General features: G+C 37.5%; 1 protein-coding gene across 1 annotated transcript in view; it reads left to right on the top strand.

The window, feature by feature from the left end:
• Window positions 1-16,912, top strand: part of SLC15A5 (solute carrier family 15 member 5) — a 73,416-nt gene that overhangs the window by 3,925 nt on the left and 52,579 nt on the right. The window contains exons 2-3 of the mRNA XM_004460342.3: window positions 1,079-1,301; window positions 11,026-11,195. Coding sequence (XP_004460399.2) covers window positions 1,079-1,301; window positions 11,026-11,195 — 393 coding nt within the window. The remainder of the gene's footprint in view (window positions 1-1,078; window positions 1,302-11,025; window positions 11,196-16,912) is intronic.

Below are 16,912 nucleotides of genomic sequence, written 5' to 3'. Positions count from 1 at the left end.
GATTACGCCCGGTTTCCTCTGAAACATTGGGCAAGTCACTTAGCCTCACTGATCCTGCATTTTTATTTGAAAAATTGGAATAATAAAATCTACCCTCCATCATCACCAACTTTTCCCAAGATAAAACAATATAGTACTGGAAAAATGTTTTGCAAGTTATAAGAGCTTAACAAAAGAAATTGAAGAGTAATTTTGATTAGACAAGAAAACTCCTCACATGTGGTCCTTGTGAGGTGGAAGCGAGAAGGATCCCCAGCCCTCCTTCATCACTCCGTGTCCTCCTCTCCTTCCAGCTGCACAGTATCGCCTACCTCTCACTCCCCTCTCCCAGCCTTCTCACCTCTGAGTGTGGCAAGGAAGGCTTCATCCAACTGCACAGAAAATGAGAGAAGCAAGGAGATTACAAAGAAGAAAGGGAAAGGAGAAAAGGAAAATAGAGGTTGTGTTCTCCTTAACAAGAATAATATTCTTTCTTTAAGAATTTAACAAACCGCTGAGATGAAGGACAGATGACCCTTGTTAACAGCAGTTTTCTCTGAGGGCGGAATTAGAGGCATCTTTGTTTCCTACTGATGTATTTCTGAATTGTTTTAATTTTGTTAAAATGGACATGATTTGCTTATACGTTTTGAGGGAAAAGGTGGTTCAAATATGAGGGAAGGAAATAAAAGGAGTCTAAATTAGTTCAAACACCTAATGAAGGAAGATTTCACAGTTAGAAAAATCAGGCTATCCCCCAAATTTCAGTAATTGACATAAATATTTTAATAAAACAATCACATAACAATCCTTTCAGAGAAGGGGTTCTTAGCAAGGGATCCCTGAGCTTGGATTGAAATTTTTTTTAAAAAACATCATTCTTCTGGGGATGTGTTGGTGCAGGTGTGACAGATTTATTAAATGAAACACAGCACAGTGTGGACTTAGTAAGGGGTCTGTGGTTTTCACCTGACTGGCAAAGGGGTCCATGGAACAAACAAGGTTAACACCCCCTGTTTCAGAGGAAAATACTTACGATGTGATTTGTTCATTCATTTGGTCTGTGCCATATTCATTCCCCTTTCTGCTCTACCTACAGGAACTGCTTTGTTATCTGTGGTTGCTTTTCCCTTGGAAGATGTTTATGTAGGCACTTACCATGTGGTTACCCACGTAGCACAGGAGGAGCAGAACAGACTGTTCTATGCAGCACTGTTGACCATTTGCCTTGGTACCGGGGGAATAAGAGCCATCGTCTGCCCACTGGGGGCGTACAGCCTTCAGGAATATGGATCAAAGAAACAAATGTCTTTTTTTAACTGGTAAGTAGTATCAGTTCAGAGAGGAAACCAGTGTATGGCATTCTTCTCTTTGCGGACTTCTCATTGTTCACTTTCTGGTCCATTTTAACAGTCTCTGTTATTGTTTGGGCTGGGTAAGTCACGACATGATGATGATCCAGTCATTTATTGTGGGAGCAAATGAGTCATGTACCAACTGATACAACTTTCCAGCACCTTCCAAAGACACATTGATAAACTTACCCTTCACGTAAACAGGTACAAAAGTGGCTTGTCATGTTGGATAGGATGTGTCTTTGGAGCCAAGTCAAAATGGTTGGAAGTCTCAACTCTACCTAACAAAAGCCACCTGACCTTGGCCAAGTCGTTTATTCTCTATATGTATCAATTTATTTATTTGTAAAGGCAAGTAATAATACCTCATCTCTGATTATTAGAGGTAATAATATGCAGCTCAGTGGCAAAGAGCTTGGCATATAGTAGATGATCAATAAAAAGTAGCTGTTATTAGTTATGTCTACATTGTAATAAACTAACTTGGCAGGATTATAAATTCACAGGCCAATGAAGAGAGAAAAACTAGGATGAAGTACTTTAGAAATTATTAAAACATCAACCAGCACCTCTATTTCTCACCCACTTTCACCCCAACACCTTAAATAATGAACCATTTCTCACAATGAGTTCTTCTACAGCTTAGGTGGTTTTTAAGAAACCAATTTCTATAAGCAAATACAAATTCAAGGAAAAATTAGAAATTTAGTTCTGAAAGGAAAGTAGTTCAGTATTCAGTATGGAATTTCTTTTCATCATTGTTGTTGTTCATCAGTGGACATAGGAGAGATCTGAGTTACATTTTATTCCCTCTTTTCTGTGAATTTTTTCCACCAATGCTGGCAATAGAGCAAAACAATGAACGAACAGTATCAAACAAAACGTTTAAAGAAAGTTCATACTAAAAGCATTAAATGAATAAATCTTTGAATAAATAATTTCTGGGATATATGTAGCTATTCAAGGCAGCTCCTTCCTTCCTCCCTCCCTCCTTTCTTCCCTCCATCACTCCCTCTCTCCCTCTTTCTTTCTTTCTCTTGTTCTTTCTTTCATTCTTTCTTTCTTTCTCTTCCAATTATATTAATATTACAAAGCCCATAGGCCTGTTTTGGATTAAGTCCAAATGTCAGAGAATAATGCAGTTTTACCAAAGGTGGAAGGGACTCTTCAGTTCCTTATAGCAAATTCTGCCTCCTTGACCTGCCCAAAGGAGAAAGAAAAATCTTTCTTTTTTATTCTATTCAGAGGTTTTAATCCTTAATTAGCAACATCATTTTGATTAAATAAGACTCTGGAGGATTAAGACTGGAGAGCAATCAGTTGTTCTGAAAGATAGCTCTGGAGAATTTATTGTACTATGGTCTTAGTCATTCAGAGTTGTGTTTAATCAAAGTGACATTTCTCAGTGTTGATTACAAAGGAGACATTATATGAATGAATTATTTCCTTTGGGAAATAGAGGGGACTCCCAATGGGTCCCTGCTTTAGGACTTTGGGGAGGGGGTAGGGAATGGGGTGAAAATTAATTTCTGCAGTTATAAGGATCCAGGCCAAATTTAAGATGAATTTATTTAGCTTTTTGTAAATGATTATTTCCTAATTTCAGTTAAATCTCTGGTAAAAAGAATCATTCAGTGTTTTTAAAAACCTAAAGTTAAAGCTCCTAGAAATGTATATGAAGAGCCAGGGTGTTATTCTTTAAAGCTTTAAAGAACTATCTGAATGGTAAGCAACTTGAAGACTGAATCTAGTTGAATTTGTTCTTTTTGTTTTTCCAGTTTAAATACTAAACTACAGGAAACTTTTATAAACAGCCACAGGTTACCATATATAAGAATGAATGTTTTTTGTTTGTTTTGTTTTTTTTAGATTTATTTATTTATTTCTCTCCCCTTGCCATCTCCCCACACCCTCCTCCAGCCCAGTTATCTGTTCTCTGTGTCTATTTGCTGCTTCATCTTCTTTGTCCGCTTTTGTTGTTGTCAGCAGCATGGGAATCTGTGTTTCTTTTTGTTGCGTCATCTTGTTGTGTCAGCTCTCCATGTGGGCTGTGCCATTCCCGGGCAGGCTGAATTTTCTTTCGCACTGGGCAGCTCTCCTTATGGGGCGCACTCCTTGCACATGGGGCTCCGCTACGCAGGGACACCCCTTGCACACATCAGCACTGCGCATGGACCAGCTCCACATGGGTCAAGGAGGCCCGGGGTTTGAACCGCAGACCTCCCATGTGGTAGACGGACGCCCTAACCACTGGGCCAAGTCCGCTTCCCAAGAATGAATGTTAATGCTATTCCTAGACATTCTGTAGGGGTTGACGGCAAGATGGACAGAGGCCCCGCTGGGCAGATCACCACAGAATCCTGGCTCTGACACTTAGTGGGTTCAGTGGCCTTCAGCAAGTGGCCCTAGGTCCCTTACCCACAAAATGACAATACCTTGGATAGCTGTTATATAACTTATACATAAAGTATCCTAGCCCATAATAAGTATTCAAGTCATGACAGCTATGATGAGGATGATAAATAAATCATCAACTAAGACCACTGCTTAATTGTTGTTAAGGAGGGAACCCATTTAAGAGGAGACCATCTTTAAAATGGGCAGCCCATTAAATCATACCCTATTTCTCAAAGGCAAAAATGCCACTGGAAACTACAAGCTTGGTTAAGATCATGAGTTTCAGAACATAACCCTTGAATCTAATCACCTGAACACAGGCCTATTTTCAGCACAGACGTCAGATAGTCATAGTTACCAGACCTTTAATGAAGACATAGCATTGCCATCTCTACCACCTAAAGCTCTTCAGTGATCATGTTAGATAGCATAGTCTGGAAGTTTCAGCACTGAAAGCACCACTTCCGAGTAGAGCTGCGAAAACTAGGTGAGAAAACCACTCCCAGCCAACATTACCATCTGGTGCTGGAGCTTCGTCATGAAAGAATAAAGCTAAACTCCCTGAAATCAAGAAGCATAATAATCTGCCAACATTCTTGTGCCGTTATCCAGATTGGAACCTGGCTCTTTCAGCAGTGTACAATTAAGAGTCACCAAGCTAGAGATCATCTAGGTAAATACACCCTGGGCAGATTCTTTTCTGGAAGCAAAGAGAGGGTGGATAATTAAGTCTGTTCATGGCCATAATTTTAAACTCTACCACAATTAACCTCAAATCATGCTTCTGCATTTTTAAACTTACTTCACCTGGTAATTTGCATTCTATCTGCCTATCAAAATCTGTGGCTAATGGATTACTAGAGTGAATTAGATATGATCAAAGGCCTACAATATTTGTGAAGTTCCTGAAAAAGTCTAGAAACTGAATATGTTCCAAAAATTTTGATTCTCTAGTACTCCAATTGTTCCTACATGGTATCTGTCCCATAATGAAATATTTCTGATTGTAATACTTAACTTACTCAAATTTATTCTCTTTCATCTTAGGGAAATGCTAGTAGAAAAGATTTATTACTCTACAGCAATGTTAATATTCATCTAAGCATTGTTTGAGAACTGTGATTCTCAATCCTACATGCACACTAAAGCCAACAGCAGACTCCTTAAAAAAGTGTGGATACCTTGGCCCCACCACCAAGGTTCATGCTGCATTGGTTTGAAGTGGGTCCCAGGCACCAGTAATATGTATTTTTTTAAGCTACCTTGGTAGGCAGGGTTGAGAGCCACTGCTCTAGAGCAGTGTTACCTGATTTTAAGAATCACTTGGGGCCTTGTTAAAAAGTGTTTCTGGACCAGAATTTCCTGGGAGGACAGCCAGGAAATGTACATTTTTAACAAAGTACTTCATGTGAGCCAGAGGATCATGCAAATTTTGAAAGCAACTCCAGAGCCATAAGAGTAGGGGACTTCAGATGCAGTCCAGAGTTAGCACTGTAAAGAAATGGAACTGAACACTGATTGAGCACTGTGTCCTAGGCTGCTTTGGACAGTTGATGTTTCATAATAACTTATGAATACATTATAATTCATATTAACTTATGAATAACATTTAGCAATCTACCTGCTAGAGAAATTCTACATAGTCCTTGAAAAGGGAGAGAAGCAAAATAGAAACCTAATTACATTCTATAGTAGAAAAGTCATAATTTATAAGGTATATTAGAGCTGAAAAATTCAGAGTTTGAGCAAATAATTTCCTTAATACTTATAACATCTCTGAGTTGCGTACGAAGGAACAGCCTGCAAATAACTTTTAAAAAAATCCCTAGACCTCCCAAAATTCACTTTGCATTGGCTTTAAATTTAACAAACGCTACCCTCTAACCCTAATAACAAAAGAGTGTTTATTAAATATTGAAATATTTAACATATTTAATAACATAAATATTGAGACGTTAAATATTGAAAAAATAACCTTTTTCCTTTGCTAAAATTATAATCCTTCAGGAAATATCATCAGGATTTCTCTCGAAACTTATTTATTACCATGGAAATCAAAGAAAATTGACAAAAAATAAAGAGAAATTTTTTTTTCCATTTCTAATGTTCTGGCTACTTCCCGTATTTTTCTTGGACATTGCTTGATCTCATTTAAGCTGGAAAGGTACAGAAGTCAGGACTTATTATCATTAGCAAACTTTAAAACGTGTGATGGTTCACAGATCTTAAATATAGTGACTAAGAAAATGACATATGTAAGCAACTGTTAAAACTGGGGTGCTGGCAAAGGAAAAGAGAAGGAAAGAACGGGAATGAAAGCATGTAAACAGAATGAGAGCAAAGAGCAAGAACGAGAAAATGTTCCTCCAAATTTCTTAATTAAAAATGAAACTTTTACTTTCATTTTGCTATCTAATCACCAAAAGCAATGAATTTCTGTTACTAAACTTCCTTTTCTTGTACAGTTAGGCTGAAAAAATTTGTAGGTGAAAAAGGATTGTAAAATTTCTCTTTGTTACTTCTCTCTCTAAATCCATGGCAGCCAGAGCATTCTTTGAGGTAGTTCAATGGGCGAATGGTTATAAGAAAAGAAACAACAATTGGTAATAGTCAGCCACATGAAATCAGCCCTCAAGAATGTCATTGACTCTTCTAAACAATTCAGTGTTCTCTCATTGAAGAGTCACAAATCCCCTCGTGAATTATTTCAATATTGTTCAGGGTAGAATAAAATATTCTGTCATTTCAAAATTGTCCACTAACACTATGAACCCCCTGCAACTTGTAGAAAATTTATCTCCCCGCTTTGATGCCTTCTCAGGTTAAGGAAGATGAGATTATAATCATTTCTCTTAAAATCACTTCAAGGAAATCTGAAACATGTCCAAATTGGTCAATCTAAGAAATGACAAAATAATTGAGTAATTTTAAAATTATTACTACAGAAATTAAAGTGGATTTTTTAGAATTAGTAAACTTGAAAAGATTACTGAGGTTTGCAGCAACAATTTTTTTTTCTTATTTGTATTCAACACAATAGAACCATGAAGACAAATAAATATTACCACTTGTATACACTCCCAGTTATTTGCAGTTCCCGGTCTGTATTTAAAAGTAAACTAAAGAAACATATTTTTACTGCTGCTTTCAATTTTCCTTAATCACTGGTATTTGTTTTGCTTTAGTGCTTTGCTCTCTGACTTTCTGTGTAAGAGGTGCTTTATATATTCAATTTGCTAGTGAGCTATGAGGTGAAAGGAACCTTAATGGTAGTTTGAAGACTGCAGATTTTTATTCCTTTTATTTTTTTTACAGTTACTATATATACAATTTCACCCTTAATTATCTATGACTTGTCCTGTCCATGGATCAACAAAGACATATATAAAACATGCCTGAACTGGGTAATTCTTCCAGAAAATTACACAATCAAATAGGTTGGGTGACATTTGTTAAAATACATTTAGTACTTTATGTGAACTCTCTTCCTACACAGAGATATTCAGCACTATAATTCTTTGGTTTCTAACTGCCTTTCAGAAGATTTACGTCTTGGAGTAATTGTAATTTTCCTTGACCCTCTTTTAGAGCAATTTGCATCACCATGTGGTATACTGAAGAGCACACAGTATTCTCTGAGAGCATCTCAACAGTGCTTAACATTAAAAAGGGGGCTCCTATAGACTGAAAGAGCTGTAACACAGTTTTCCACTCCAGGTTCTCTCAGTTGCTACAGTCGTAAAAATGACCCTAACTGAGCCTAGGGACTCTACCCAGTCATCCTAGACAATGCTGTAGTACTTTGTACTTGGCCTCCATTGTGATAAATTTCCATCACAGGATCACACTAAATCAGTTCACTGGGCATGGCCATGTTTAAAATTCTATTACATCAATTATTGAGCATTTTTTGTTTGTTGGTACGTTGATGGATGTTTGATGAGAGGTGCCAGATGACTCACCAACTAGTTATTTGCTATGCATGTCTTGTGGACCTAGTACTGTGCTAGGTCTGTGGAGATAAAGAAATGAATAAGGTATTGCTCCTGCCAGGGAGCTCTGCAATCTATAAATGAGAAGACAAAATCGGCAAAAGTGAAATAATTGGAAAAATGAGTCTTTGCATTAGAATTTCAAAGACAGGAACAAGTAGAATATTCAAGAGCAGACTGAATGGGTGGGAAAAGATTTGATACGCACATGGGGAAGTGAGACAGGGCAAGCCAAGGCACATGAAAAGTTATAGGAAAGAAGATGAGCAGATCTGTCTACAGGACAGTGAGAAGACTAAGACAATGGTCCATATGTCTCCTCTTCAAAAATATACCACACATCTATCCACTTCTCTCCTTTTCCTTTGCTACCACCCCTGTTGGATTCTATCTGGGCTCCTACAAAGCTGGGACCAGTCCCCTCACCAGGGCCATCTACCACTCATACAACTGACATAGTAATCTTTTTTTTTAATTTATTTAAAATCAGATCATATCAACCCACTGTTCTATCCCCTTCAAATGGCTTCCCATCGCACCAAACTCCTCACCGTGGACTTCAAGGCCTTACCTGACCTCCACGCTCACTGGGCTAGCCGGCGTTCTGCAACTCCCGTCTTCTGCGGTCAGCTGAGTACTGCAGGGAGCTGAGCATCTACCCAAACTAGTATCAATGAAGCAGGACAAGCTGGTTCAAGACAGTGCTTGTTGTCAATTAACTAACATCTAATTCCATATATTAGTCAGCCCAAAGGTGTCCTGATGCAAAGTACCAAAAATCTGCTGGCTTTTATAAAGGGTATTTATTTTGGGTAAAACCTTACAGTTACCAGGCCCTAAGGAGTCCGACTCTAGGTACCGTAAGAGGTACTTCCTCTCCAAATGTCTGTTGCCAAGTGTTGAAGCAAGATGGCTACAAGGGTTCAGCCTTCCCCTTCCCTCTTAAGAGTCTGTGGGCCCAGCTTCTTCCAATCTCAGCTGTAGGCTGGAGGACTCGTTTCTTTCTGGGCTCAGCTGTTCTGGTCTCTTCACAAGGTCAGCTGCAGACTATCAGGCAAATGGCTCATCTCTCTTCCCAGGGCCGAGGGAATCAAAGTTCTTTCCTCTTCTGTGTCAGTGGAGCGCTCTCTATTCCTTTGTGTCTCTACTTCTGTGTGAGAGTCTGTTTAATCGGCCCACCCAGGGGGCAGGGACTCAGCCCTAATGCCCTAATGGCGGGGTCGAATCAAAGCCCTAATCTCACTTTAATCAAGTAAACGTAAAGTCTTTGATTTTAAACCATTCAAAGGGTATCATCAATATCTCTTTTTGGAATTCATAAATAATAGCAAACTGCCACACTCCACATCCTCAATTCCTTCCACCAAGACCTCCCCCTACCCACACACACATACACACACAACCTTACTGTCCTCTCCTGAGTCACAGGGGAAGCAATCCTGATTAAAATTTAACTCTCCACCTACTCCACTACTGTGCTCACACAACCAAACATGACTGGAGAAAATGCAAAATCATGTGGACCAGGTTCCCATTTAATCCATGACTACCAACGTCGAGTGGACACTTAATACCACGCAGCCAGCACACAGTGGAATATCCATTCCTTTCTTTTTTTTTAAAGATTTATTTATGTTTCTCTCCCCCCAGTTGTCTGTTCTCTGTGTCTATTTGCTGCGTGTTTTTCTTTCACCACTTCTGTTGTTGTCAGCAGCACGGGAATCTGTGTCTTTTTGTTGTGTCAGCTCTCCGTGTGTTCAGCACCATTCCTGGGCAGGCTGCACTTTCTTTCACACTGGGCGGCTCTCCTTATGGGGCGCAAGGTGGAACTTCCCTGCGCGGGGGACACCCCTGCGTGGCAGGGCACTCCTTGCACGCATCAGCTCTGCGCATGGGCCAGCTCCACACAGGTCAAGGAGGCCCGGGGTTTGAACCGCGGACCTCCCATGTGGTAGACGGACGCCCTAACCACTGGGCCAAGTCCACTTCCCTATCCATTCCTTTAGATGACCCTCTCTTACCTTCCCTTTTCTTCTCAAGCATCATATCCCCTTCCTGGTTTCTTAGCTATTGACTTTGCTTTCCAAGAAAGGAAGGGAGGGAGGGAGGGAGGAGGGAAGTGGGAGGGAGATAAGAGGGAGGGAGGGGAAAAAGGGAAAAGGGGCAAAGGGGAAAGGGGGGAAGAGGGAAGGGAGGGAGGGAGAGGGCAGAGAGGAGGGAAGGAAGACTACAGATGAGGTGGACATGCCGTCAAATGCATAGGACGACCCCAGTGAGTCACACTTGTATGTCCCCCTCCTTCTGAGTGTGGACAAATCCTGTGACCTGTTTCTAACCAACCTATTATGGCAAAGATGATGGGATATCACTTCCCCTCATTATATTCCATTATATAGCTAAGGTGAAGGAATTTTTCAGATATAATAATTGTCCCAAATCAATTGATTTTGATTAATCAAAGGCGATAATATCATGGGTAGCCTTGACCTAACCACATATGCCTGTTAAATCTGGGGTAATGTAAATGTTCTAAACTTGAATCTATTGGTGTTTGTAGAACTGAAACCAAAACTCATCAAACTATACTTTTGAAAGGGGTAGGCTTTATTTTGTTTTATTTTACTTTATTTTATTTTACCTCGATACTTTTTAAGTTAATAGTAAAACCCCTACCCCCAATGGGATTCTAACATCAGACTTAAAATCCAGTCAAAAGTTGAGAGTTAAAGGTTATTTCCCTCAAATCTGCAAACCAGATTAGTGGAGCAGTTAACTATATCCTTAGAAGTTTTATTCAAATATCATTTGTTTCTTTAACTTAATGCCTGCTCTAGATAAAACTTTGAGACTTTATAATCTATGGGTTTTACTTCCCAGGTTTTTCTGTTTTCCTAGACATTGAAAACCAAATTAAATGGGAAGATTCAGCTATCTGGCCATTTAACCCTTTCCAGGTTCAACAAGTTACTAGTTTAGATTTTGAGTTGCAACAGACACCAGATGGCATGCAAAACCTAACATGTTTATGATCAGGCTCTTTACAGAAAATGTTTGTCAACCTCTCGTTTAGATAAAATAGAGTTCACTCTTTCTACATCTATACTAAATAGGGATGAAACAAAGATAACATAACTGATAAGAATTTGGCTGATGGGTTATGCTTATTAGGAAATCTAACAATATTTCCAAACTCAATTTCCACTACCATACTACTCTTTCAAAGCTTATGTTTGTATACAAGAGCTGAAATTATAATCTGAAGTACACTTTAATTTTTATTTTTGTCTATCTGTATACCCCAGGTTTTATTGGCTCACGAATCTAAATGCAACTATAGTCTTCCTGGGAATATCTTACATCCAGCATTCGGGGGCCCAGGCTCTGGTTTTAATTATTCCTTTTATGTCTACACTTATGGCTCTGATAACTCTTCATATGATGTACTGGAAACTGATTTATCAGCCAGAAAAGTGTAAGTAAATCATACTTTACAGTATTTTTTTTCGTTTTATTGTTTTCTTGCCAAGTCTCCTTCCTCTTTGGTTCCCTGTTGCTTTCCTTCAACTCATAGAATTTATGGATTCTGCCAATTATTACTCTTGATAGCAACACAGTCTTCAAGAATATCCATAATCTCTATTCCCATTTATTTTCCCTTGTTAAAAATGGAATATTTCAAACAAATAGAAAAGAAAAAAAAAAGAATCACATGTGAAGCCCACATATCTAGCTATCAGCTTCAGCAATTATCAATTCATCACTCACTTTCCCCCAATTCCACCCTGGATAATTGTGAGACAAGAACTAAATATTATATCATTGCATTTGTAAATATGTACATACATATTGTGTATATATGTATATACACTAAGTACTTTTTAAAAAACAGAATCTGAGTATCATTATCACACTTAGAGTAATAAATTACATGTGTATATTGTTTATTTTATTTCATAATTTGTTCAAATCAAATCCAAATAAGGCCCCTATATTCCAAATAGCAGAGATGTCCCTTAAACCATAAACATAGCCCACTCTTCTTTCTTTTTTCAATTTATTTATTTCCTTTTTATGATAATCTGGACATTTTCATGTAGCATTTCCCATAACATAGATTTTGCTAACTGCATGCACACGGTATAGTATAACAGGCTTCTCTTTCCCCCCTATTTCCTAGAAACTGTGTTAGGTCCAGATGCTTAATCAAATTCAGTCAAATTCAGGTGGTGTTGGTTTTTTTTCCAAAATTCCCTCTTAGGTAATGTTCTGTTCTTCAATCAAGAGGCACAATGTCTAGTTATCTCTGGCTTTGTAGTGCCAGCATTATTTTGATGATTATTCTCTAAATCCACTATGCTATTGGGGCTTGCAAATTATGATATTCTATATTCCTTCCTTTATTATTAGCTGAAATAACTCTGTAAAGTGAAATATCCCCCCAATAACTACTTATTATAGTTGCACAGAGGTAAAGTTTATATAGGAAAAGGGAGAGAAATGTTTGGTTTTTCTTTATATTTATAGGTTTTTCAAATTAATGAGTTGGGCTTCAGCATCTTGCAGAGGTGAACTATTAGACATTACATTAAAAGATTATAATGAATTAATGGACTTAAACATCTCTGATGTGTTCCAAACCATTACAGCTATTCAAACTCAAATTTTCCCATATTTGGGCAATGAGGTCTTTATGTGGGTGCAGTCCTTTGGGTAAGCCTCTCTCTGTCTTTGCTTGCTTGCTTGCTTGCTTGCTTTCTGGCACGACAAAACAATCCATGTTCAGCATTGTCTTCGCTGAACTTTAAATCATCTATTTCTCCAAAGAGCTTTGTTTCCTTTTAGTAAACAGTGTATTTAGAGACTGCAATCCTGGCAATGGAGATGCTCACTGCTACTTAATGATTCATACTTTCTAAGACTTTTCAGTGCAAAGAAATTAAAAATATTATTTTTTCCTAAGATAGCATACGATATGAATCACAGTAATATCCTAATCAAATTCAGTGCTATAGAATTTCTACTTAACGTCATCAAAGTCAGATCTTAATTCTGAGTTTCAGATATATACACATACATGTATACATACACAAATATGCTTTTAATAGTTACCTTTATTAAGAAAAATGGAAGGATAAACCATATTTAAATAGTGACCTATGGGGGGGAAGGGAATAGGAATTTGAGCATCAATAACTGCCAAAAATCCCAATTCTCAATGACATTAATATGATTAAACATTTGCTTTATCCAAAAGGACATACTCACCAGGCTCCCAACACTACCAGCAGGCATATGTTCATTTAAAGTAGTTTCAGTAATTTTCTTATAGTTACTTTTGTCCTTATATTATAGCCATTAGAGATGTACACTCAAATTATTGTGTTTTAAACTCACTTGGTATCGTTCCTCTCTGTGGTTATGCCACTAACTTGATATACAGTCAAGTGCTTTTGTTTCATTTTGTTTACTACTTTTTACCTTTAAATACAATTTTGTTTAATATCATGGAAATATTTTCATGTATCTAAAATTTATGAATCTAAAAATCCAATAATTATATCCTTAGTACTGTCCTCCACCCTCTTCCCTTTCTCTCCTATAGACCACCAGTTAAGTATGGTTTACCCTTCACTTTTCAAAAATAAAGACAAAGTTTAAAATTATGTGTATATGTTTGTATTTCCCCTTCTCATATAAACAGTAGCAAGTTATTTATACTTTTCTCACCCTCTTTTCTTCTTTATGATCCCTTCATAATTATATATAAACATACTCCTCATTCCTTTCTATAGCTGCATGGTACTCCATTGTGTGAACGAACCAGAATTCATTTCACCAGTCTCATATTGATGAATATTTGGGTTGTCTCTTTATTGTCGGCTATAGTAAAGAGGTTCTAGCCAACAGCTTGGAGCATACCTCTCTTTGCATTTTTTTCGGCAACATAACTTTAGGATAGAGCCTAGATATATGATTTCCTAGTTAAAAAGTAAATCAATATATAATTTTGTTATATATTGCCAAATTCTCTTCCATACTGTTTGTACCATGCTGCATTTCTACCAAAAATGTATGAGAATGTCTGTTATCCCACAATCTTTCCCAACAGAGTATGTTGTTAAACTTTTGGATTTTTGCCAATTATAAAGGAATTCATACATCTTTTCTTTTGGTACTTAAATGGTTTCTTTTTTTACCTTTATGTCCTTGATGCATTTGGAAGTATTAGAAGAGGTTTTAAGAATGAACCCAATTTTATCTTTTTTCCACATGGCTATCCAGTTATACAAACCTGGGATCAAAAAGTCCATCTTTTCCCACTAATTTGAGATGCAGTCTTCATTATATACTAATTGCCACTTGCATTTCTTGAGTTTCTATTCTGTTCCACTGATCAATCAATTCATCTATCTTTAATTCTGACCTAATTTCCAATATATTTTCCTTTACTACTCTTACTGTCTCTATTATTCATTTCAACTACCACTAATAGCAATGCAATGGGCTGTTTTTTAAGCAATGGGCATATTTTCTCGAGTTACTTTTGTTTTCATCACAGGCCTGGGAGGTAGGTACCATTGTATCATTTTACCAAGTAGACTCTGCCTGCTTTGCGTCCCTTCCTGTAACACCCTGAACTCATCTTTACTATTTCACTGGCACATTATCTTAAAATTACCTGCTTATGAATACAATTAGAAACTCCTGTGTCTTTTAAAGAGTTGAAATATGGTGCTCAATCAGTGCTGGTCATTGTTAAAACTGGATGCAGAAACTTAGTCATAATTCAGTTGACCTGTCCAAGATCTTGCAGAATATGACTGAAGGGATACCAGAACCTCGGTTCCATTTTCCTCTGGCTAGAGTACGTTCTATGACCCTGCATACTGAAACAGTAAAGCCCCGGAAATATCATCCACAGATGCCCCTTTCCCTGTTTCTAGAGACTGTAATGCTCTGTGGACCTCAGCTAGTAAAACAGGCCCTCCTGGTAATTTATGGAACAGATAGAATAAACAAAAAGAGTTGAGAAGTTTATCTCTTTTATCCCTGAAAAGCAAAAAATTGAGGGGAGATGTTAATTATAAACTTTCTACTGGAAGACCTAATTATCAATTAATGTTGGGTGTTTGCAAATGTAAATATCTACACTACTTACACATTCAGATTTTCTAAATAACTATTCATCATCCCTTCATTTGCATACCAATCTCTTATTTGAAAATAGATCTACCTGAATAAAGAAATACAATTATTATCAGGTAATACAGATCTATAGAATTAACCTTGTTTACTGCCAGCATATTGAAGTCCATATATTACATATTTTAACACATGAAAATGTAACCTTTCTTTTGACATTCACAAGAAAAACTTTGTTAGCTATAAGTACGGTTAGCATAGAAAATAGTAGTTTATTACTTTACATGGTACTTTATAACATGAATATTTTGGTTTTGTGAAAAAACTATTTCCAAGTTAAAAGATCACCAAACTATGATGAAGTAAAACTCTATCTTCCCTCTAGCAGAGTATATAATCCTTATTTTGGCTTCTTCCTCTCTGATGACTAAATTGGAAATTCCTCAAAGCTGTAATTCAAAGCCATAGGTGACCTTAAAGAAATGATTTTTTATATGCTACCTTTTATTTTAAGGTAACTTTTCAAATGTGGACCATGTATTCCATTATGTTTAGCTGTCAAGCATGGCCTTCATTTGCATTTCTTCCCACTGCTATAATTTTGAGAACTGGCAGGTGACCAAAGAAGAAAAAATGTGCATCTACGATCTAGAGTGCAATGTAGGCTTTTTCATTATAATTAAGTATCATAGATATTCATGATTAGATCAAGGTCAGAGAAGCAGAACTTCAGAGCCAAGGACTTAAAGGTACAAAGAATAGAAAAATTGCCTCCTAAAAGTTTTTTTAAAAAATAGTAACAGCTACACTCTTTAAGTTGTGCAATAAAATATTTAAAATAGCTCATCTGTTTTATTTTAAAATGTGCACGCCTGGTGTGTTTGCCATGCACATTTAAAGCAGAGCATGAGGTCTCAATTGAATTTTTCATTCTAGATTTTTTTCAACTTCCCATTTCTGCCCCTGGTATAGAAAAGCAATTTGATAATTGTAATGACAGTGGATTTTTTTTAGGCTATGACTACATGACACTCCAAATTATTTGTTTAGAAGGCATGAATTTTCTATTGTCTAATGGATTTCATTCAAGAAGGTGCTCTGATCTTTCCAATAAGATATTCCTCCTAACATTCAATCACAACCCTAGGATTTCACGGGACAACACTGCTCCCCTTGTGTAGACAGATTATACTGTGCAGTTCCCTTTCTTGCCTTCTCTGACTTATTAGCTCACACTCAGTCCAGCTGATTACCTTATCACTTTTCTGTCTTCCTTCTCCCTTACTTACAATCCATCTAGCACGTTGTCCACCTCTTCTTGGTATCCTTGTCAAATTTTTCTCCTCTGATAGACTCTTATCTGGTACGGAATCCTAGAATTCATACCAGGGACTCCCATTCATCCCAGGGACCCACACTGTCCTTATGTATAATCTCCTCTCGTCCCATAGCTTTTAATGCCATGTATACACCAAACACTCAATTTTATATTGACCTCTTTCCTGACATCGAAAACCCACATATCCTCCTTCCTGTTTGGCACTTTGGCTTGGTTATCCAGTAGTCATTTTACGCTTAACCTGGCCAAACTCAATTCTCCCGACTGCAAACTGGCTCCTTTCTCGTCTTTTCCATCTCAGTCTGTTGCCAACACCCAATTGTTTAAGGAAACTATGGTAGTCATCCTAAATCTCCTCATTTCTTCATCCCCACACCAGAAATTCCTCTCAATTCTGCAAATATGCATGCCATTCTATTCACACTCTCCATTGCTGCAAGTATCATTCTAGTTCAAGTCACCATTATCTCTTGCCTGTCTCCCAGTTTCCTCTCTTATCCCCAAAATCCAGTATCCACACAGCTACTAAAGTACCAGAGTAATCTTTCTTTTAAAAATATACAACATACCTCTTCTCTACCTAAAATTCCTTAATGCTGTCCCGTATTACTGAGAATAAGCTCCAAGTCCTTTTCCAGGATTGAACCTAGGACCTCGTATGTGGTATGGCAGCACTCAACCACTTGAGCTATACCGGCTCCCAAGCT

This window comes from Dasypus novemcinctus, chromosome 20, assembly GCF_030445035.2.
Source record: "Dasypus novemcinctus isolate mDasNov1 chromosome 20, mDasNov1.1.hap2, whole genome shotgun sequence".
NCBI lineage: Eukaryota > Metazoa > Chordata > Mammalia > Cingulata > Dasypodidae > Dasypus > Dasypus novemcinctus.
This window is presented reverse-complemented; position numbering and strand designations above follow the sequence as displayed.